The 24,725-nt window shown below is 39.1% G+C and overlaps 1 protein-coding gene across 4 annotated transcripts in view; it reads left to right on the forward strand.

The window, feature by feature from the left end:
* Positions 1-24,725, forward strand: part of SLC2A9 (solute carrier family 2 member 9) — a 153,994-nt gene that overhangs the window by 116,496 nt on the left and 12,773 nt on the right. Inside the window, exon 12 of one of the 4 annotated variants that reach the window (XM_039541737.1) lies at positions 4,257-4,428. The exons of the other annotated variants lie outside the window; for them this stretch is intronic. Within the exon in view, the coding sequence (XP_039397671.1) occupies positions 4,257-4,271 (15 nt within the window). The 3' untranslated portion in view covers positions 4,272-4,428. Of the gene's footprint in view, positions 1-4,256; positions 4,429-24,725 lie in introns of those variants that run through there. 4 annotated transcript variants of the gene reach the window in all.

Here is a 24,725-nt window from a genome sequence, read left to right on the forward strand (position 1 = left end):
ACAATTCTCATAACTTCATATGCATTAATGATACACATGTATGGATAGAGAAATGACTTTCAGCAGATCATAACCTTTCCCCTTATACCTTACAAGGCCTGCTTCATATGTAAGATCACGATTACATGAAAATGAGGAATTTGGGGTTACAGTATGCTCCCCCAAGGTATAGAATGTCACAGTGGGGACTCAGGCTAGGTCTACACTAGGGGGGCAGTCAACCTAAGATACGCAACTTCAGCTACGCGAATAGCTTAGATCGATTTACCTGGCCATGAGGACAGCGGTGAGTCAACTGCTGCCGCTCCCCCATCCGCTTCCGTGTCTTGTGCACAGTGGAGTTCCAGAGTCGATGGCAGAGCGATTGGAGATCAATTTTATCACGTCTACACTAGACACGATAAATCGATCCCCAGTAGATTGATCACTACCCACCGATCTGGCAGCTAATGTAGACATACCCTTAGAGAAGGAGAGTTTTATGCTCCCAAAAAAATGAATGATGACCTTCAAAGAAATTATGAACATGGGTGATAAATGGGGACTTCAGGTTTGATCCAGTACCCATTGAAGTCAGTACCAAGACTCCCATTCACTTCAGTCAAATGGGATTTTGGATAGAATCATAGAAATGTAGAACTGTAGGGCTCAAAGGGACTTCGATACTAAGAATATCTAGAAGACCATCCCTGACAGGTGTTTGCTTAACCTGTTCTTAAAAATCTCCATTGACGAGGATTCCACAACCTCGCTTGGAAACCTGTTCCAGAATTTAACTATCCTTACAGTTCTTTTCCTAGTGTCTAATCTAAATCTCCCTTGCTGCAGATTAAGCCCATTACTACTTTTCCTACCTTCAATGGACATGGAGAACAGGTGATCACCACCCTCTGTATAACAACCCTTACGATACTGGAAGACTTATAAAGTCCCTCCTCAGTCTTCTTTTCTCAAGACTAAGCATGTCAGGTTTTCTTAACCTTTCTTCATAGGTGAGGCTTTCTAAACCTTTTATCATTTTTGGTGCGCTCCTCTGGACTCTCTCCAGTTTGTTTACATCAAGCCTTTTGTCCACTTTGTCAGCCATATACTTACTGCAGTGCTACGTGTGTAGCAAGGTCTCTCCAAACATGGCAAAGGACCCTGTTTCTGTTTCCCCACTTTCAGGCAAGCTGGTGGGCCTGTTCACTGGACAGTGCATCAGTGAATCTACCACCAATAACAATATTTCAGTCCCTTTCCCCAGGGATGCATTTATTGTTCAAACACAGCTAAATGTTGGTCAAAAGAGGTGAACCAGGTCTTGGCCCTCCTAAGCCTTTGTCTCAGAGGTCTTTTGCTTCTGCCTACCTAGCAGATGTGGCAAGCCCTCCTTACCACATTATTTCCTGAGTCTCTTGCATGAGCATCCCTTCTCCCTGTAAGTGAGCTGCTTGTTGACCTTTTACCTCACCAGCTGGGATGCAACTAGTTAATCACAGGTGGGGACTAAACCCAGCTTCCTTAAAGGGTCATCCCACCCTTTGATAACATGATAAAAGCGGGATTCACAATTACAAAGCCAAAGTAGTGACACCATAATTGCCTGTTACCATTTTAAGTGGACAAAAACAGAAACATTTTTAGGGAAAAGAAAGCAGAAGTTTTTCACATCTAATTGTTGTCCAAAGGAGAATTGTTCTGGAAAGTCTCAGGCTCATTGGACAAGTCCTTTCTGGGTAATGAGATTTAGAATAAGTGGTGGGTTTTTTTAATTTCTGAAAATTGCTTTTTGTGTCTACTTATAACTGAAAAAATACTTGATGTAAAATGTGTACTGTTTCTGCTAGTCATTTATTCTCAGTGAGAGTAGCATATAGGACATCTTTTACCAAGTAGCACTGGTTACATTTCTTTGCATGGATTATAATTTATGTGAGAGATCTGGAAACTGTTATAAACACTGACCCAGCTAATCAAATCTTGCATTTAAAAGGAGTGGGGGAGGTCTTTAGCCTTTTGATTACTAAGAACACCTTCAAAATGTAAACTGAATACAAAGATCCCAGTCCTTTGAAACTTTTCTACTCCTTCGAGGTGAGTGAATAACTGATGTTTTGGTTTTGGGGCTAAACTGAAAAATCCAAAAAACCAAATCTGAACTGATTTGATGTTTTTGGTTTTTCTCACCAAAACAAAAAAATAGGGGAAAAAAATCATCTTGGTTGAATGAAAAGACATTTTAAAGATGAAATGTTGACTCAAAATGACATTTTCTAAATGAAACAGATTGATTTGAAACTAAATGTCAAAATGGCTCATTTTGAAAATGTCGAAATGAACTGTTTTGACTTTTTAAAAAACAACTTCCTCATATTTTCATTGGCCAAAACTTCATTTTTGGGTAAATTTATCATTCACCAAAATTTTTTGCCCAGCTCACTGTTGCCATTGACTTCAGTTAGACTGCTCACAGAAATAAGCCCTAAGAGCCTGATCCAATCCTCAGTGAAATCAATGGGAGTCTTTTCATTGGCTTCACTAGGCGTTGGGTCAACCCGTAAGGAGTAAGGATTTGCAAAAAGTACTTTGTGCTTCCTAACTCTGCTCCCCTTGAAGTAACTAGAACCATTTTCTTCAGTGGAATTAGGCTAATGCTCTGTGATTTTGAAAATCCCATCATAATTGTGTACATTTGTCAGGGCAATTTTCTCCTAAAAATCATACTTTTTTCAGATTTTTCTTGTAGGGATATTCAAGGTGCCCCATGTTTGTACCCTCATTTCTGCTTCTTGAGCTCTCACTTGGAGACTGCCCTTCTGGCAGCCAGATCTGAACTGTGTAGCTCAGGCACATCTCTCATTTAATGTAGTCCATGATTATCTTCGCTAGATTGTATTATATGTATCCTGTGTTTCTGCTAACCCCTCATCATAGGTCATGCCCTGAGTGTTAACTGTTTAAGAAGGCACTATGTAGGTCTCAGCAGGCTAAAAAGTGATTGAAATTCTTTGGTTTTTCATCTATATACTAACATTTTTCTAGTAATTTCATGTTGTCCTGGGAAATACATAATTTAGCTTAATGAAAAATTCTACTTTTTCATGACAAAAATACATCTTCAGTTATACTGAAGGCGACGTATACTGCTGTTTTTGTTGGTTTGTTTTTGTTGATAGAACTTCCTTACAATTTGAAATCAGATGTATGTACATGAAAATAGAGTTACTTGGGTTTTAATTTTCTTCTAAGATTATTCATGAATTTGACCAGTAATGCCTTCCTCATTCACAAAGCTAGAGAGAGTAAGGAATTTAAGAATGGTCTTCCTTAACTTTCTCTTTGTCCAGCTCCTTCAGTCAGCTTTGTTCTCTGAATTACAGCATCTGAGTTGCATACTTCATTACAGAGTCAATAGCCTCATAGTCATTTCCTGGTTAAGGCTGTTGTAATTTTGTTCTTATAGCATGACTTTAAAAAAAACTTATCAATGCTTAAAACATCTTAACAAAATGAAATAATCCATTCAGTCTGTTTAAATTTTAGTATGATTGCTCCATGCATTTTTTCAATAATTTGTTTTATAAAACCACAAGAGGAGGCAGTTATTTATACATATTTTATACTTTTCAGAACAGTTTTATGTTAAAATTTGGGGGGGAAAATTTGTAAAATATTCATAGCTATTGAAAATTAATTGGCAGTCAATTCTCCAAAATGTCACCTAATAATTAGTTTGAATGTCAGAATTTCCCCCATCAATCCCTGTAGTTAAATTTAGTGAAGTAAGATAGCTACTTGCCTGACCCATGCACTAAAACGTGGAGTTAAGATTCTAAAGCAAATGCATAATTGAAAATATTATATAGGTTCCCATCCTCATTGTAGAATATTGAAAGTAGAGTAATTTGTTTGTATCGATTTCTTAAATTGGTTTCAATGTGATAACTATTTTAATAATTGAAAGTTAGAGGGAAAGTCAAAATTAAGTTTAAAATGGAAAGCAGTATATTATATGGAAATATGCAAGTTGTATTTGATGTGCACATCTGAATATTACATTATAACCATATCACTTCAGTGCAAAAAAAAGTGTGGCTCTAATGTTTTCAAAACAGTTATTTGTTGCTCCCCCTTTATTACACAAACTTTGTGGATTAGCTACCCATTTCTACGTCACGTAAGTTTTTAAAACTTTTTTCTCTCGCTATATTCTGCTGTGATGAAAAACTGAAAACTGTTATGGTCCAATCAAGACTTTTTATTCTCTTCTCCAGGAGTCTGCAACTTGAGAGTCTTTTAACATGTCCCTGCAGTCCATTTCTACTGACAGATGGCAAAATTCTATGTTTATCTGCTCACATCTTTGTTTGTGGGGACAGCTGCTCAGATTGAGCTGCAAGGTTTAGGTATACATAGTATTTGCAACAAGAAAATTAAGAGGCAAAGCCATAATATCTTCTAAATAACAGATGTCAAAAACATTCATTGTTTTATGCATTAAATGTATTAGCTTAAAATTGTAGGAATTGTGATGTCTTCATCACATGTGATCTTGTAACCTTTTCATATACGGACACATGATAAAAATTGTATTTCTCAGTCTGGAGGCATTTCAAACTTCTATTCATCACTTCAGGAGACTGCCTCCTGAGAGGTGTTCAGTGCTCTCTACGCCCTCTAATTTCATTGGGCATTGAGGACACGCCATAGTTCATAAGATTGGGCCCTGAAGACAAAAACAGACCTTGATGAGAGAAGGGAGTTTGTAGACCTGATTTACAAAACAGGTCACAAAGAAGCTCCTTCCCCCACAGTGCCCCAGTGTTTCTCCGCGTGGTAGCGTTTTAGACTGTTTTAATGCTCTATGCTTTATAGGCCAAATACCAAAGTCCTTTATTCAGGCAAAATGTCCATCAAATGGATATTTGGCCTGAATTAGCACTTCAGGGTTGGTTCCTGTTTCCTAACATATACATTTTTCCATGTGGATCTTGTATCTGGCAGGGTTATTTTTATAGCAGTCCACAAAACAGCCAACAGATCTGATGCCATGTAACTTGGGGCTGAGTAAATGCACTCTTAGAAGCATGGTGACAAACTGCAAGAATGTCCCTGGGACCCACCCACATAATCACCACTATTTTTGAGGGAAACTTTCTTAAAAATTCTCTTGAGGGAAAATCCCTGCAGCTGCAATAGTAATATTTAAAGCTGTATTTTTATTTTAAAATACTTTGGACAAAGTGGTGGCAACTTTTTTATCACTCTTGGATTTAGCCTCATAATAATGGCCATATTGGGTCAGACCAAAGGTCCATCTGGCCCAATCTCTTGTCTTCTGACAGTGGCCAATATCAGATGCTTCAAAGGGAATGAAAATAAGAGAACAGTTATCAAATGATCCATTCCCTGTCGTCCAGTCCCAGAATCTGACAGTCAGAGGCCTAGGGACACCCAGAGCATGAGACTGCATCCCTGACCATCTTGGCTAATAACCACTGAGGGACCTATCCTCCATGAACTTTTCCTTTTTTGAACCCAATTATACTTCTGGCCTTAACAGCATCCCCTGCCAACAAGTTCCACAAGTTGACAGTGCGTTATGTGAAGAACTTCCTTTTGTTTGTTTTAAACCTGCCACCTGTTAATTTCACAGGGTGACCTCTGGTTCTTGTGTTATGTGAAGGGATAAATAATACCCTTTTTTCCATACCATTCATGATTTTATAGACCTCTATCATATCCCTCCAGCTGTCTCTTTTCCAGGCTGAACAGTTCCAGTCTTTTTAATCTCTCTTCATAGGGAAGCTGTTCCATACCCTTAATCATTGTTATTGCCCTGATCTAGACCTTTCCCAGTTCTAATACATTTTCCTAAGTTGGGGCAACCAGAACTGCACACGGTATTCCAGGCGTGGCGTACCGTGGATTTATATAGTGGCACTATGATATTTACTGTCTTCTTATTTATCCCTTTCCTAATGGTTCCTAACATTTTGTTAGTTTTTTTGAATGTCACTACACATTGAGAAGATGTTTTCAGAAAACTATCCAAAATGACTCCAAGATCTCTTTCTTGAGTGGTAATAGCTAATTTAGACACCATCATTTTATATGTATAGTTGAGATCATGTTTTCCAATGTCCATCACTTTGCATTTATCAATATTGAATTTCATCTGCCATTTTGTTGCCCAGTCACCCAGTTTTATGAGCTCATTTTGTAACTCTTTGCAGTCTGCAGTGGACTTAACTATCCTGAGTAATTTTGTATTGTCTTCAAGCTTTGCCATATCACTGTTTATCCCTTTTTCCAGATAATTTATAAATATGTTGAACAGCACTGGTCCCAATACAGATCCCTATTTACCTCTCTCTATTCTGAAAACTGACCATTTATTCCTTTCCTTTTTTTCCTATCTTTTAACCACTTACCAGTCCATGAGAGGACCTTCCCTCTTATCCCATGACTGCTTAGTTTCCTTAAGAACCTTTGGTGAGGGGCCTTGTCTAAGGCTTTCTGAAAGTCCAAGCACACTATATCCATTGAATCAACCTTATTCACATGTTTGCTGATGCCCTCAAAGAATTCTAATAGATTGGTGAGGCATGATTTCCCTTTACAAAAGCCATGTTGACTCTTCCTCCATCAAATAATGTTCATTTTTGTGTCTGATACTTCTGTTCTATACTGTAGTTTCAACCAATTTGCCTTGCACTGAAGTTAGGCTTACTAGCCTGCAATTGCCATGATGGCCTCTGGAGCCTTTTTGAAAAATTGGTGTGTCCTTAGCAATCCTCTAGTCATCTGGTACAGAAGCTGATTTAAGTTAAAGATTACATACCACAGTTAGTAGTTCTTCAATTTCAAATTTGAGTTCTGTCTGGTCCTGGTGACTTAAACCTGTTGAATTTATCAATTTATTCCAAAACCTCAGTCTGAGGTTGACACCTAAGTCTGAGAGAGTCACTGTTGACACCTCAGTCTGAGAGACTCACCTAAAAAGAATGGCACAGGTGTGGGAATTTCCCTCACATCCTATGTAGTGAAGACTGATGCAAAGAATTCATTTAGCTTCTCCACAATGGCCTTGTCTTCCTTGAGTACTCCTTTAGCACCTCAGTTGTCCAGTGGCCCCATTGATTGTTTGGCAGGCTTCCTGCTTCTGATGATCTATACAGTAACTCCTCACTTAACGTTGTAGTTATGTTCCTGAAAAATGAAACTTTAAGTGAAATGATGTTAAACGAATGCAGTTTTCCATAAGATTTAATGTAAATGTGGGGTGTTAGCTTCCAAGGAAATTTTTGGGGGCAGACAAAAGGCATTATAAACTGTACAGTACTGTACTGTCGTTGGGAAGTGCCCCCGGCTTACCCCACACAGGCACACCCTGCTGCAGGCAAGGACGCTAGGAAGCACCTTTGCAGCAGCCGCGGCAGTTTCCCGGGAGAAGAACAGGTGCTGACTTTGCCGGGACTGCTCCAGGCCCGCCTCTTCCTGTCCCCGCTGCACTCCAGGTCCACCTCTTCCCACCCCCACTCCACATCCTCTCTGGAGCACGCCTCATCCCCGCGCCTCCCCCCCCCCCCCCCCAAAAGTTCTAAGTGCCGCCTAACTGCTGTTCGGGAGTGCTTAGGATTTTCTGGGAGGGAGGGGGAGGAGTGGAGACGCGGTGCTTCCCCGCTCCTCCCCCTCCCTCCCAGAAAGTCCTAAGCGCCACCAAACAACTGTTCGGTGGTGGGGGAAGTGCTGGGAGGGAGGGAGAGGAGGCGGAGAGGAGAAACTTGTGCAATGCTCCCTTGTAAAGTTGCTGCTCTTCCACAGAATCTTACAAGCAGTGGACAGAGCAGGCAGCCAAACGACATTATAAGAGAGCATTGCACAACTTTAAATGAGCATGTTCCCTAATTGAGCACCAATGTAACTTTGAAACATCGTTAAGCGGGAGGACGTTAAGTGAGGAGTTACTGTATTTTTAAAGTAAATGCACTGTACTGGGACATGAATCTCAAACTTCTGAGGGCCCACTCCACTTCGGTACTTAAAGCTAAGGATATTGCAGGTAAAGGAAATCACTGCTTTCTATTATTTGCCTTGAGGAAGGGCATTTTTTTCAGATACCTTAGAAATAATATACTGAGATTCAGTATTTGCTTGGAGAGCTGGAAATCTTACTGAATACATTCTATCTAAACAGTCCTAATCTTGCAAAGACTGATGCAAATGTTTAACTTTACACACATGAGCAAGGGATTACTGACATCCATAAAATTAATTATCAGCCTCAGTCTTCCCCGAACTGAGACCTAAAACCCTCAACATCCTGCCCCAATCTCTTGGGAGTAATTAAAATACTCATTAGTTTATTTCTTTATTAATGTGATCATTTAGTAGAGGGTTTATTGTCTTCAATATTACAATTATTTATTTATTTATGCTCAGCTCTAATTATTTCACTTGCCAAAAACTGTATAAGCATAATATAAAAACAGCAAATGACATGTGTTTAAGAACAAGCAATGTTGTCTTTTATGTAACTGTAATTACTGTATCAGTTCCACACTGGCTGGCCAAGACTTTCAAAAATGTGTTCCTAAAATTCGTTTCTTAAATCTGTATTTGGCTATCTCAATAAGTTGGTTGATTTTCTGAGCACCCAACAGAATCCAGTGAAGTCAGTGGGAGCTGAGTGTGCTCAGCATGGCGGAAGGGACATTCACCATCTGGCAGGATCAAGCCCTAACTTCTTTCTTTAACTTCACTCATTTACTATAGATAATAATCTTGCACCAATCCCGGCTTCTGCCCTGCACTAGAATTTTGACAATGACTTTTGGAAATCATCCATTATCTCAGTGTTGGGTAATGTCCTTTGAAAATCATATTAAAGCATCTTGTGGATTTGGAGAGCACATAAAGTCCTAATGAGAGCTGTGTGAATTGAACCAGAACCAGGTTTTTTTAAAAATATTGGGGGATTCAAAAAGTTTTTAAAATGCATTTAAATTTCAAACATTTTAAAATGTTTTTTAATTTGTTAAATAAAATCCAAGGAAATTTCAAAACAGAAAGTTGATTCAAATCAAAAACTTGAAATGTTTCATTTCAAAACTGTTAAAACATTTTCTATTTTTTCACAAATTTTTGACTATGTTTTCTAACTGAGTAGCAAGTTCATGTCAATTTCATAAAAATGTTGTACTCTCACCAAATCTGTATTTTTCACTGAAACAAGTTCTGGGTGAAAAATTTTGCCCTTCTGTATTTCTAACTACTCTTTTGATGCGACTAAAACAAAGCAAGTCTGGAAATTTAGCCTGCAGTATCAATCTTTTTTCTATTGTGTGAAATTACTTCAAAAAGGAAAGAAGTGACCAAAACAAATCTTGTAAAGGCTTGTAATTCTCCTGGACCATATGAATAATACATTGATGAATACTGTTTCTTGAGATCTAAAGTATGTGTCTCACGTCCCAAGCATCAGGTCATCCAGTATTCATAGGCTCACTGCTCAAATGCATAGGATCAGGCTAGTATAAATGTCATTAGCCGTTGCCTTTCAAATAATTTTTCAGGGTTCTTGAAAGAGGGTGATGGATATATTGCCTCCTAATAAGATATCTTTATTCATTTTAAAGAAGGCACGTTGTCAGAATGGGATTCCTAGAAAATCCATGAGAGAGATCTTAGCTCATTCTAAGAAATCTGTCAGGTTGAAATGTTGAACTCAGTTATGTCCGTTTTCCTCTCTATTATGTACCAAGTCCAAATGTTGTTTGCTAAAGGTTCCGTTTTGGGGAATGCGTAAGACATGAAAAGGTTTACTTTATGATTTTCTTTTCTGGATAAATAATGAGTTGGACAGTACTATTCAGAGCTAAGTGAATAGTACTGATTTCAACAAGTATTTACTTACATTTCAAAATGAGTTCACTTGCGCAGTGTTCTTTATGTTCATTTAAGTAACCAGTTTAATGATCATTATTGTTTGCTGTAAGCATATTTGAAACAGGCATCTGCAAATACTCATTCAAAGCAAATTTTAAATTTGTACATGCCGTCATGCATTCATGCTGTCATGTGCCCATCTAGTCAGGGAACAGAGATAATACCATGTGTCTTATGCGATCAATCACAACTAACCAATACAGCTGAAATATTAGACTGAAATTTTCAAAAGTGCTCCCCATTGACTGAACTCTGCGCCCATTAAACTCAGTGGAAGTCACTGGTGAAATTCCCATTGACTAATATTCCTGCGGAGTTCAGCCCTCATTGAGCTTTTTTGAAAATCTCATCCTTAATCTTTAAATATTTAATAATTGTAGTGTATTCAGGCTCAATCTATAGAGGGAAAGAAAAAACTCACCAATTGTAAAACAAATTTGAGGAAACGGTGTCCTCATGTGAGCTAAATCATTTGTAGCAAATTTTTCACTCAAGCCTAGTTACAATCAAAGAGGAAGGTGTAATGGGGCAGAAAACCTCCACACAAGATAGGAAGGGATTAGTGGGCTACTGAAGGCCCAATCAACCCTAGATTAGGACACCTGGAGCAGGAAATGATCTTCAAGGGAGGAGCTTAAAAAGAAGAGCCCTGCTCAGCTTGGGGGATAGGGAGAATAGTCAGAGAGGTATGGGGTTCTCACTGTGGGCGAGAAGACTGGCTGGGGTCAGAGACCAGTGCCTACCAGTTCTCCTGGAGGAATAGGAAGAGTTTATGTTGCTTCGTACTTGTTTGCACTTTGAGTGCTTCAGAAGCAGTAGGACTGTAAGTGACCAGCCAGAGGGCTAAGTCTCTGCAACTCAGAAGGTGTTGGAGGCTGGGCAGAGCAGTGGGTGAGTTGCTGGGAAACTGAGGTTAGTGGCTGCTTCTGTGACAGACTGACAGTATCCTGCAATATCTTGAATGAACTTCATTGAATTAAGTTAATACCTTTGGGGTCCATTGTATTAAAAATGCAATTGGGTATGTGTTATTGTGGAATTATGTGTATCTCCATGGAAAGGGTGAATAGGAGAACATCAGGAGTGATTAGGCAAATTCACTCAGGTTGCAACATCTCCAGAGAAACCACTCTCCTGGAAATATATGCCTGTATTAGTTCAAAGTAGATTCTCTAGGGTCGAATAGACAAAACAAGGGATTCTGGATAAATTACCTGGTTTTAAACTGGTTTGGGGCCTTCTTCCTAGTCCAGCATAGGACTGGGCCTGTCCGGATCCATGTTAGGGTTGGGGTTAATTCTGGTAAGCTTATTGGCGTGTGTGCAGGTTCTTTTTATTGCTTTTAATGTTTTCTCTGTAATGCTTTTTACCTTAATAATGAAGTAGGCTTGCGTAAACTCATAGATTTAAGGCCAGAAGAGACTGTCATGATCATCTAGTCCAGTGGTTCTCAAACTGTGGGTCAGGACCCCAAAGTGGGTTGTGACCCCATTTTAATAGGGTCACCAGGGCTGGCTTAGACATTCTGGGTTCCAGGGCTGAAGCCAAAGCCCAAGGACGTCAGCCCTGGGCAGTGGAGCTCAGGTTCCAGGCTCCCTGCCTGGAGCTAAAGCCTTTGGCCTTCGGCTTTGGCCCCCCACCAGGGGTGTTGGGGCTTGGGTGGGCTCAAACTTCGGTCCCTCCTCCTAGGGTCATGTAGTAATTTTTGTTGTCAGAAGGGGATCGTGGTGCAATGAAGTTTGAAAACCCCTGCTTCTAGTCTGACCTCCCACACATTGCAGGCCATAGAACCTCACCCACCCACTCCTGTAATAAAAAGAACTGTGTGGTACTTACAACTGTTAACTCTCTCTCAAGAGAAAGCAAGCAGGTGTCCATGGGCAAACTGTCTGTGCTGGGAAATACACAGTGAAGACAGGGAACTGTGCAGCCTGGAAATACCCTGGTCAGAAGGGAGAGAGGTGTGGGTCTCTACTCGAGAGAGGAACAGCTAGGGAGGTGGAAACCTGAGATTGGGTGCCCTTGCTGGACTACTGAAAGGAAATATGGATGCAGTTGTCCTGAATTGTGACAGCTGCACTGTGCAATACTGCAAGGGGGCACTTTGTTAAGGAAGCACCAAAACATATTTATTCTTTTTTAGAGGAAAAAAGGAGACAGTACAGGTCACTTAAGTAGAAGAAGAATAAAAAAGGGGTCACATTAGGTTCCTCCTATATACTTTGGTCATGGAACATTACAAATGTGTAAAATGGCCAGATCTCTAAATATTAATAAAAAAGAGATTTTTTTTTCCTCAACCTGTTTTAATGTTTCAGGATAAAAGGAACAGTACGAAAGATGCTCGTTGCTTTTTATCATTGCATAGTTCCACAGTCTTTAGCTGAGAGAACACCTCTTACTATTTATTACATTTGCTAAGGTCAGCTTGGATGATGCTCTTGCTGTCATTTTTTTGGCATTACAATCTCTGATCCAGTGGAAAGACTTTCTTTGTGCTCATTCCTTTGGAACGCTCTCTCTTTGGAAATCTGCAAGGGGGCCCATGCTTGGGGACCCTCAAGGCAGGATGCCAGGTGTATTAATTTGTTTCCCTTCTTCTTGATTGTTTTTGCTTTCTCTCTTTATTCATTCTTGACAACCTGAGTGCCAATATCATTTTGATTGTGCCAGGAATGGTTCATTTACCATTGTTCCTGGGGTTAATATCATTTCCAGGTGGGGTTCTCAAAAGCACTGAACATTGGCCTAAGTCTGCTTCGACAGGTGTCACTGGAGCAGAATTATGACAACAATGTGCGCTTTGAAAATCCCACTGTCTCTTTTTAAATATTTGTGTGAACAGTGCCTCGCTCCTCCAGCGGTAGGTACTTTATAAATTGAGCTGCATCTTCACTAGCAGTTTCCCATCCAAGTACAAATCCAGACTCACCTTGCTGAGCTTGTGATATCTAACAGGATCCCAGCAAAAAACTAGCATATTTCCAAGTCCAGAGTCACATTCTCTATTGATGCAATTGCATTGACTACAGTGGAATTACACTGACAGAGCAATTGTCTCCACATTGTTTTAGCCAATGGAATCTGCAGAGGACAAGACAAGACAGAATGAACCCTGGTTTTGCATGTATCTAATTCTTAGTGAGGGATCTTTTTCTACAGTATTTGAATATCCTGAATCTATTCATCTACGAGGTTAAATTACATGTCATGCTACTTGGCCTGGACTTTTAGAGCCCCACATTAATTACTTTGCACAAGCTTCCTTTTTAATCAGTAGATTGTGGGTATCATTGAGCCCTCCGGGTTTCTTAAAAGCTGAATTCCTGATGTGAATAAGTCTTTGACTAAAACTCACAAATATATTTAAATATTAAAAGTAAGCCATTTACATTGGGAGCAAAAAGTGTACATTTGTGCGGAGAACATAAGAGTCCATTCATTGTGTTATGTATACTTTCTTTCTAGCAATGCACTTTTGATCTAGAATGTCTTGCAAGCTTTTCAAAGTTAGGCTAATCAGAGCTACTGGTTACTTGATTCTCAAGGTGATAGCTTATGTGACTTAAGTTTGCTGACTGATGTTCTAATGCTTAGAGCCCATCAGATCAGAAGCCTTATCTTTCACTCCCTGGAAGCTGCAAAAATGCACTGTTTTCTGTGTATAGCAGGTGTAAGAATAAACACTATAAGGGCCTAAATCAAAGGCTATCAAAGTAATTCTAGCAGTCTGAGGGTCATTTAGCTACTACTGTGTGTAGCCAATTCTTTGGCTTCTCTTCCAAAGCTGTCAACAAGGATTACTCCTGATGTAGATACCAGTCTGCTAAGATCCAGACAGAGGTCACCAAATTATCTATCACCGGGGACTAAAGAGCCATTAACAACGGTCAGTCTCTATCACAGTGGGTTGTATTCAGACTCTTAGAAACATAGTAATTGAAGACTGTGTATCCAGGTCACCTAAGCTAGTAATTCTTAATTTTTCCATACCAGAATTCCTCCTGTCATCTAGCCAGAATCCTCTTCCCCTTTAGCTATATGGAATGGGCATGGTGTTTGTGACACCCCCCACTCCCCTCCCCTGACATGTGTTCACTGTGACTCTAGGGTCACAACCCCCAAGCTGGGCTGACCTAAGTTGTTCAGTCCTTTAATTATGGTTTGAAAACTCTCTGCCTTTTGAGTTTCTTGATAGTTATACATAATAGAATGGTGCACAGAAATCAATAGGGATCTATATTAGCCTATCAGTATGTGTAGGATTTTCACACAACTCCTTTTCTAAGCTTCGGTTTAGAAGCAATCTTTATGAAACGGAGGTTTACTTCAGAAATACTAGCAAATCTTCTATTCTAGCAGAACTACAGAATGCAGCTCTAATTATTATTACCAGAAAGAAATGGCAAAATTGCAGAGGACCAAAGTATAGACAATAAAACAAACAAGAAATGGCCTGTAACAGGAAAAAGTAGTACAAATATTAATATAGTGGTTTAGCCTTAGGCCATAACGCAACAGGAAAAATTAATGGAGCTGCAGAAGTTTCTCAAAATACATGATGATTTAGCTGTGATAAAACTGAATCTCAGTGGTTTAAGAACAGCAGCTTGCAATTTTTCAGTTCTACAATGGCTAATAAAATAATAATCACATTTCAGTTTATGCTATATCTTAAAATCAATTTGTACATGATGAAGTTAAGGCAGCAAAAATAAACTTCTATTTTTCATCATTAATTTATCCTTTAGAGTTCATTATTAAAAAATCAACTAAACATTGGTTTTTAATTTAATGTGTAAAATACATTAGGCCAAAACTTTTAAACCTGTGTGCCTAAAGTTAGACTTCTAAATGCATATTTAAGTACTGCGCCCATCAAGGTCAGTGACAAAGTTCCACTGACTTCAGTGAAACAGGATCAGACCCAAAGTAACTAATTATATAGCCTTATTTTCAAAAGTGCTAAGCTCTCACTGCTGGCTTCTACAGGTGCTGTTGGTTAAGTTAAGAACTAGAGCTGGCTGGGAAATTTTCAACAAAATGTTTTTCATTTAAAAATACTGATTCATCTAACAAAAACTGTTCATGGGAAAGAGGGGTTTTTGGGTCAAAATAATGTATTTTAAAATAAATATATAGGGTTTGTTTTAAAGATAAAAATTGAAATGAAACATTTTGAAATTATCAAACCAAAATGTTTCAATTGACCCAATCAACAATTTTCACAAATCAAAAATCTGAAAACATATTTTGAAGATTAACTTTTTGTCCCAATTCAAGATGGGAAATGTTTTTAAAATCTCAAAGTAGAATCAGGCTAGTACTTTGTAACTATTACCATCAGGGCCCCTTATAAAATTCTGGAATTAAAATGCTCCCTTTGGACATTCTGTTTAGTGCTTGATCACAAACCCAGTGACTTTAAGTCTCAAAGACTTTGAAGTTTATAAAATTGATTCATCTTTGAAAAATTGATTTAATGAGATCTTGCAGATGAGCATTTATGCAGCCTATACATTTAGGCATAACTTATGTCTCTCAAAAGGCAGTGGAACAGGGAAGTACCTTGAGGGGTTGAGTACTATGGGGAAATGCAGAATGTCTTTGTAAAGAGCAGTGGCTCCTGGGGCTTGGGAATCAGGCTGGGCAGCAGAATTAAAAGGTGTAGCCATCATGTCCCCTGCTCTCACTCAAATGCAGAGCTGTGTAAACTTACTAGTGCGCATGGGGCAGAGCCATGGACACAACTGCATTGTGCCCTGGCATTCCTCTTCTGGGCGTTGAATGATGCTAGCTGTGCTGGCTGACCATTCAGCATCTTTGTTTCCCAGTAGTTTGCAGCCAGTTTATTTCTCCTCATTCTCCCACCCACCCTCTAGCACACCTGTTGCTGGACTAGCCATAATCTGACCCTTAGGTTCTTGTCTAGTTTTAGTAAAAGCTTGAGAAGGACCTGTCCAGTTCTTCAGATGTCACGCACACTCAGGTACTCCCTGTTCCCAGGCTGGACTTTCAGATGGACAGTAAGTTGCAAATCTCGTTATTTGCAACGTTTGTTTCACCTTCTCTTGACAGGAATTTGAAAATAAGCAGGGTGGGAGAGAATTGTGTCAGTGGAGAAATTTCCTCATTTTTTCAATAGTCACTCTCCTCTACTAAAACTGATCACATTTAATAGATTTCTTTGACTTTAAGGCCAGAATAGACCATTGTGATCATCTACTCTGCTGCATAACACAATCCATCAAATTTCACTCCGTTATTTCGGCATCTAGCCCAACTTGTGGTTGAACAAGAGCATATCTTTTAGAAAGACATGTAATCTGGGTTTCAAGATTCCAAGGGATGAAGAATTTCCCTTGGTAAGCTATTGCAATGATCAGTTCCCTTCACTATTAAAAATTTGCATCTTATTTCCAGCTTGAACTTTTCTGACTTCATCTTCCAGCCTTTGGATCTTGTGTGTTTGTCTGCTTGATTAATGAAAGCTTGAGTATCAGATATTTTCTTATTTGTTGTAAATATGTCTTTTTAATGAATCAAACCTTTTGTTTTGTTCGTGAATTCTTCATGAACAGACTGATTTTTGTTAATTTATTTGTAATTGTTTGAAAAGTTTATACAAACAAATTTCAACCGATATGCTGTTTGCAAATTCTTTGTATAAACTGCTCATAATTCACAATTACTAATTCTGTTCCTTGATTGGATGAATGAAATTTTAAACAGGAGAATAATGAATAACATATAGCAAATACTCTTGCCTGCCTGTGGATAGGGACCATCCATTCCCCAAACATTCATGGGAACAAAAATTCATTCTTGTGAGTATTTGTGAATACAAAGGGACAGACTTCAAACGACTGATTGTAAACGCTGTTTTGCAGTGTTCACCCAGCTCCACCCACTCTTCTGAATTTCCATATCACTCCATTATGCTGATAAGTAACTGTTCTGTAGTACAATTCTTTTAATTTAATCGCAGAAGTATTGCAAATATTTGCTCAAGGGAAGCTCAGAATTGAATCTGGCAAAATAGAACAAACATGGAATGGCTAGTTTAATGTTCTCTTTTTACACAGCCTTATTAAGTGATTTCCTGTGCCATTTAACTAAAGGATTTGTGTGAGTTGAACCTAACCGTGGCCTTACAATTGACGATAAATTACCAGAATATTTATTGAATTGTGGTCTGACTGCTATGTTCCTTAAAGCAGTCATCATGACATACTGACACTGCTTTTTTTTTTTTTTTTTTACTGATTTATGGATATGAATACTATCCATAATGCCATGCAATATCTGTCCTGTTCTTTTGTGTTTAGGCCATGTCTACACTACACCCCAGTAGAGATGAAACTCAGCTGACAGTGTTTTTCTGCCAACATAGTAACACCACCTCTCTGAACTACGTTAGCTAGGCCAGCAGAAGCACTTTTCTGTCGGCTTAGCTGCATCTATACTGGGGGTTCTGCCAGCAGAGCTACATCACTCGGGCCGTGAATGTTTCCCACTCCTAGACAACATAGCTATGCCAAAGCAACTTTGTGTAGTGTAGACCAGGCCTGAGTTCTTCCCATGCTGCTGAAAGAAAATGTTATTTGACCAGTTTTGATTCTATTTAAGCAAATCTGTGTATTTATAATACATGTTTCAAGGTCTCAGCCTAACGTTTGAGGTCGGATTATACCAGCTACTGAATATATGGAGATATACCTATCTCATAGAGGTGGAAGGGACCCTGAAAGGTCATTGAGTCCAGCCCCCTGCCTTCACTAGCAGGACCAAGTACTGATTTTTGTCCCAGATCCCTAAGTGGCCCCCTCAAAGATTAAACTCACAATCATGGGTTTAGCAGGCCAATGCTCAAACCACTGAGCTATCCCTCCCTCCCATACCTCATGTGAATTGAGGACACCTAGCACTGCACAGAATTGGGTCCTCTTTTCGTAGCCAAAATTTCTACTAGCTATACTAGGAGTTTTGCTTGCATAAGGAAGGCAGGATCAGACCCCAAATCATTGCTTAGTAGAACAGTTTTATATTAATGCATGTTAAGCCCCAACCCAATGACAAGGTCTGCATAGGCAGACCTCTGCCACTGACTGGGTCTGACAGGAGGATCAGGGCTTTAGATTGCATGTTCTTCAGGACAAAGATCCTGTATACTGTATTTTATATATTTTGCAAAGCACCATGTAAATGTAAAGAGCTACATAAATAGTACATATGAATGATTATCGGTCTGCGTCTCCAATTAATTTCATGTCTCTTTAGCAATTTAAGATGTTACACTGATGTATTCTTACTTTGTATTTCAGGTTGCTCTTTTAGATGATTTAAGTTAAATTAACGCTCACATTTGAAACCAACGTTATGCTGTGAGATAGCCGAATTGGCAGTTTCACATACATTTCTTTTTTGTAGGAGAGTGAGTACATAACCTGTTCCCCACCTGCCTGAGCATCAGGTAGGAGTAGCCTGTTAGGTGCAGACCTGGAGATGGAGGAAGGGGATCCCTGAAGCAGGGAAACAAGACAGAACTCCTCAGTCAGACATGTCCTAAGTCATCGGCTGGAAACTAGCCTGAGAAGATCACACAGTAACTGTGCTTTACCATGGAAAGTAAATGGAAAAACTGATAGTTTAGATAATGAGGATATATATAATTTCTAATACACTCAGGAAGAATAAGCTTTTTGCTATAATTTCATAGGAAATTGGTGGATCAAAAGTGAAGTAATTAGTTTGGGCCAGGTAGTGAGTGGGAGGAGCCTTCCTTCCACCGTTCAGGATCTGTGTACTTCCCTATCCTCAGTGATGGCCGTGATTTCCCCCTTTCTCTTCCCTGGAGACTCATACCATCCCAGAAGGGTCAAGGAGGAGGCAGAGACCTTGTTTCCCAGCTCCATCCCTTGCAGCAAGGCCGAGGCAGTGGGGACAATAGGTTGCATGATATTTGTGTAGTGCTTTGAATACATAAAGACCTAGGTAAGCGCTCAGTCTGCAAGGTCTTGAAGGCTAAAACATTTTGATTAAAAACAAAAATCAGCGGAGCTGAAATAACTGTCCTGCCAATACTGCTGTATTGGTCGGAATGCTGGAGTATGAGAAATGTGGTACATGTTGATTTTTGTCCAATTTTAAGAATGGTGTTCACTGCAGTGTCTTTTTTAAAAAAAATCCGCTTTGTTCATCATAGTCCAGATGGATCTCTGCACAGTAAGAACTGTTTGTGCCAGGAAGTGCTGCTTATTCTGTTCCTTCTGCCTGTGCAATGAGTCTTGATATGTGTTCCATTTTCTCCTGTTTTCCTTTTTGGCCCATGTGTGTCTTCATTTCTCCCAGTGAAGTGGCACTTCCACATCATTATACATTTCATTAGCACCCTGCATGAACCTCCATATTGTTTCTACCTCATTTTTCTACACTCGAGATTCCCCTTTTTAGTTCCTGAGATTCATTTACCCAGTAGGGTTCCTTTTGATTATTTTCACAAATGTGTAATGATACATTTTTAATTTTTTTAATTATACTGTACAATAATTTGAATGGGGATTTCTGACAAAAAAAAGTGAGAACCAAGGCTTCCCTAACCATTGGTATTATCATAATCAAGTTATTTTATGCTTTTATACGTGTTTTAAAATAGTTATGGCTGTAGTTAGAGAAATGACAAAATCTTTTACCAAAGTAATCAGCATTTCTTTTCACTTTCTTATGTGAAAGTTAGACAAGGAAAAGCTCATTAGGGCTATTCTACTACACATACAGAATAAAACGCTGCATCATGTATTAAGGGGGAAATATAAAATGAATGGGAGTTAGGCATCTAACTGCAATTTATGCCTTTCAGAATCTCCTCCCCATTCCTCCTGGAATACTGCATACAGGTCTGGTATCCACATTTTTTTAAAGGCTGTTGAAAATTGGAGAGGGTACAGAAAAGAGACAAAACGCCTTACCCTAGAGAGATTGCCTTATCATGAGATACTTAAAGAGCTCAGTTTGCTTAATTTATCAAAAAGAAAACTGAGAGGTGACTGGGGAGAAAATATAGGCTACTAGTGGGCTCTTTAGTCTAGTGGAGAAAGGCACAACAAGAACCAATGGCTGGAATGCAAGGCCAGAAAAATTCAAACTAGAAATTAGGCAAAATATTTAGCAGTGAGGATGATTAACCACTGGAACGTAGTAAATTCTCCATCTCATAATGTTTTCAAATCAAGACTGCGTGACTTTCTTACTATCTGTTTTAAACCTCCTGCACCTACTGCTTTACTGCTAGCTAAAGTAGAATGCAAGGAGTTCCTATAGGGTTTCTTCACCAATGTATTCATCTCAATTGGTTGTTGATTCTGAAACATATTGTCCCAAATTTAAATGTCATCATGAGTAAATACTTCACTGCTGATCATTTTAGTAGAAACATCCAATCAGTGTGCTTATCAGATCTCATCACATATCCTCTCATGCGCCAGAAACTCCAATTCATCCCTAGTCACTTATCATAACCTCTAAGTTGCTCTCATGGCAATTTCTAAAATGCAGATGTGCAATGTCAAAATCTGTGACATTGAAAACTGCAAATTTAGGAGCAGAGTAAACTGAAATTCATTGATGGTGCTATTCACTTTCATATTTAATTCAGTAAATTCAGGAACTGATGCAGAATGTCTAATATATTCCACTGGATTTTTCAGAAAACAAAGGGCCTTGCTACAGAATTTAATCAGAAAAATAAGAATGATAATTGGGAATTGATTAAGAACACCCAAAACCCACAATTGTAGAATGTGAGTGAAGCCAAACAGCAAGAATTAAGATGTTTGTACACCAATGCGAGGAGCCTAGGTAACAAAATGGAGGAACTAGAGCTACTGGTGCAGGAAGTGAAACCGGATATTATAGGGATAACAGAAACATGGTGGAATAGCAGTCATGACTGGAGTACAGGTATTGAAGGGTATGTGCTGTTTAGGAATGACAGAAATAAAGGCAAAGGCGGTGGAGTAGCATTATATGTCAGTGATGAGGTAGACTGTAAAGAAATAAGAAGGGGTGGAATGGATAAGACAGAGTCTGTCTGGGCAAAAATCACAGTGGGGAAGAAAGCTACTAGAGCCTCTCGTGAGATAGTGCTTGGGGTGTGCTACAGACCACCAGGATCTGATTTGGATATGGATAGAGACCTTTTTAGTGTTTTCAATAAAGTAAATACTAATGGGAATTGTGTGATCATGGGAGACTAACTTCCCAAATATAGAGTGGAGGACAAGTGCTAGTAATAATAATAGGGCTCAGATTTTCCTAGATGCAATAGCTGATGGATTCCTTCATCCAGTAGTTGCTGAACTGACAAGAGGGAATGCCATTTTAGATTTGGTTTTGGTGAGTAGTGAGGATCTCATAGAAGAAATGGTTGTAGGGGACAACCTTGGTTCGAGCGATCATGATTTAATTGTTTAAACTAAATGGAAAGATAAACAAAAATAGATCTGTGACTAGGGTATTTTTATTTCAAAAGGGCTCACTTTAAAGAATTAAGGAAATTAGTTAGGGAAGTGGATTGGACTGAAGAACTTGGGGATCTAAAGGTGGAGGAAGCCTGGAATTACTTCAGATCAAAGTTGCAGAAACTATCAGAAACCTGCATCCCAAGAAAGGGAAAAAAAATTATAGGCAGGAGTTGTAGACCAAGCTGGATGAGCAAGCATCTCAGAGAGGTGATTAAGAAAAAGCAGAAAACTTACAAGGAATGGAAGATGGGAGTGATCAGCAAGCAAAGCTGCATTATTGAGGTCAGAACATGTAGGGATAAAGTGAGAAAGGCCAAAAGCCATGTAGAGTTTTCCCTTGCAAATGGAATTAAAACCAATAGGAAAAAGGTTCTATAGCCATATAAATAAGAAGAAAACAAAGAAAGAAGTGGGACCACTAAACACTTAGGATGGAGTGGAGGTTAAGGATAATCTAGGCATGGCTCAATATCTAAACAAATACTTTGCCTCAGTCTTTAATGAGGAGCTTAGGGATAATGGTAGGATGACAAATAGGAATGAGGATATGGAAGTGAATATTACCACATCTGAGGCAGAAACCAAACTCGAACAGCTTAATGGGATGAAATCAGGGCCCAGATAATCTTCATCCAAGAATTATAAAGGAACTGGCACATGAAATTGCAAACCCATTAGCAAGATTTTTTAATGAATCTGTAAACTATGGGGTTGTACCGTATTACTGGAGAATTGCTAACATAGTTCCTATCTTTAAAAAAGGGGGGGAAAATGATCCTGGCAACTACAGGCCTGTCAGTTAGATGTCTGTAGTACGCATGGTCTTGGAAAAAAAATTTGAAGGAAAAAGTAGTCAAGGACATTGAGGTCAATGGTAATTGGGACAAAATACAACATGGTTTTACAAAAGGTAGATCATGCCAAACCAACCTGATATCCTTCTTTGAGAAGGTAACAGATTTTTTTAGACAAAGGAAATGCAGTGGATCTAGTTTACCTCGATTTCAGTAAGGCATTTGATACGGTTCCACATGGGGAATTAGCTAAATTGGAAAAGATGGGGATCAATATGAAAATTGAAATGTGGATAAGGAACTGGTTAAAGGGGAGACTACAACGAGTCGTACTGAAAGGTGAATTGTCAGGCTGGAGGGAGGTTACTAGTGGAGTTCCTCAGGGATCGGTTTTGGGACCAATCTTATTTAATCTTTTTATTACTGACCTTGGCACAAAAAATAGGAATGTGCTAATAAAGTTTGCGGATGACACAAAGCTGGGAGGTATTGCCAGTACAGAGGAGGACCTGGATATCATACAGGAAGATCTGGATGACCTTGTAAACTGGAGTAATAGTAATAGGATGAAATTTAATAGTGAAAAGTACAAGGTCATGCATTTAGGGATTAATAACAAGAACTACTGCTATAAGCTGGGGAGGCATCAGTTGGAAGTAACAGAGGAGAAGGACCTCGGAGTATTGGTTGATCACAGGATGACTATGAACTGCCAATGTGATATGGCCGTGAAAAAAGCTAATGCGGTCTTGGGATGCATCAAGCGACGTATTTCCAGTAGAGATAAGGAGGTGTTAGTACCGTTATACAAGGCACTGGTGAGATCTCATCTGGAATACTGTGTGCAGTTCTGGTCTCCCATATTTAAGAAGGATGAATTCAAACTGGAACAGGTTCAAAGAAGGGCTACTAGGATGATCCGAGGAATGGAAAACCTGTCATATGAAAGGAGACTCAAAGAGCTTGGCTTGGTTAGCCTAACTAAAAGAAGGCTGAGGGGAGATATGATTGCTCTCTGTAAATATATCAGAGGAATAAATACCAGGGAGGGAGAGGAATTATTTAAGCTCAGTGTGGACACAAGAACAAATGGATATAAACTGGCTATCAGGAAGTTTAGACTTGAAATTAGACGAAGGTTTCTAACCATTAGAGGAGTGAAGTTCTGGAACAGCCTTCCAAGGGGAGTAGTGGGGGCAAAAGACATATCTGGCTTCAAGACTAAGCTTGATAAGTTTATGGAGGGGATGGTATGATGGGATAGCCTAATTTTGGCAATTAATTCGTCTTTGACTACTAGCGGTAAATATGCCCAATGGCTTGTGATGGGATGTTAGGTGGGGTGGGATCTGAGTTACTACAGAGAATTCTTTCCTGGGTGTCTGGCTGGTGAGTCTTGCCCACATGTTCAGGCTTTAGCTGATTGCCATATTTGGAGTTGAGAAGGAATTTTCCTCCAGGGCAGATTGGCAGAAGCCCTGGGGGGTTTTCGCCTTCCTCTGCAGTGTGGGGCACGGGTCACTTGCTGGAAGGTTCTCTGCACCTTGGAGTCTTTAAACCATGATTTGAGGACTTCAATGGCTCAGACACAGGTTTGATACAAGAGTGGGTGGGTGAGATTCTGTGGTCTGCATTGTGCAGGAGGTCAAACAAGATGATCATAATGGTCCCTTCTGACCTTAAAGTCTATCATTCTATGAAATGTCATTAATTTTGCCCCTTTTAAAATTAACAGCAGATTAAGAAAATGAAGAGAAGGGCAACAGTCCTCAGGTAAAATTCCCCAAACAAGTAATGGGGTAATCAGATAATTATGAAACACTGCTGCTATTCTAGAGATGGCAAATCAGGTACAAATAAAAATAAATACATCTTAGTTTGGTTTTGGATTACATTTCCATAGAGAATAATCTCAAAAAGGCTCACAGTGCAGTTAAAAAACATCAAGTCAACATCACAGAGCAAGATAATTAAAGTTTATTTTTCCAAATGAGAAGATTTTGAAAGACCTGTTTCAAAAGCTCAAGTTTCTTCAACACCTCTCCAAGATGAATTCATTCACTTATTCTCCTGTCTGTTTCTGAGAATACCTGCTGCCAAATGGTAGTTTTATCCTCTTTACAATTATCACACCACCACTTAGTAACTGAGCCCTACAGCAAAATGGACTGAATAAGGAATCAATTGACACATTATTAAATGATCCGGCAAGGGACTGTACTCAACCAATTCCACATTTTTCCAGGCTATGGTACTTACAGAATGTAACCTATTAATCTAAACAGGTGTAGATTTTCCTCTTTTTAACAGCTTTTGAAAGCTTTAAGTTTAAAAAAAATCTTTCAGCACATACAAAAATCATAGCAACATTTTAATACTAGATCTTTTTTCAACTAATTTAACTTTTCTTGATTTGAAAATGAGCTCTCTAATACTTGCTCCATGTGGGTGGATGCTGCAATTTGAAAGAAATGAT

The sequence above is a fragment of the Mauremys reevesii genome, linkage group 5, assembly GCF_016161935.1.
Source record: "Mauremys reevesii isolate NIE-2019 linkage group 5, ASM1616193v1, whole genome shotgun sequence".
In the NCBI taxonomy this organism is placed as follows: Eukaryota; Metazoa; Chordata; order Testudines; family Geoemydidae; genus Mauremys; species Mauremys reevesii.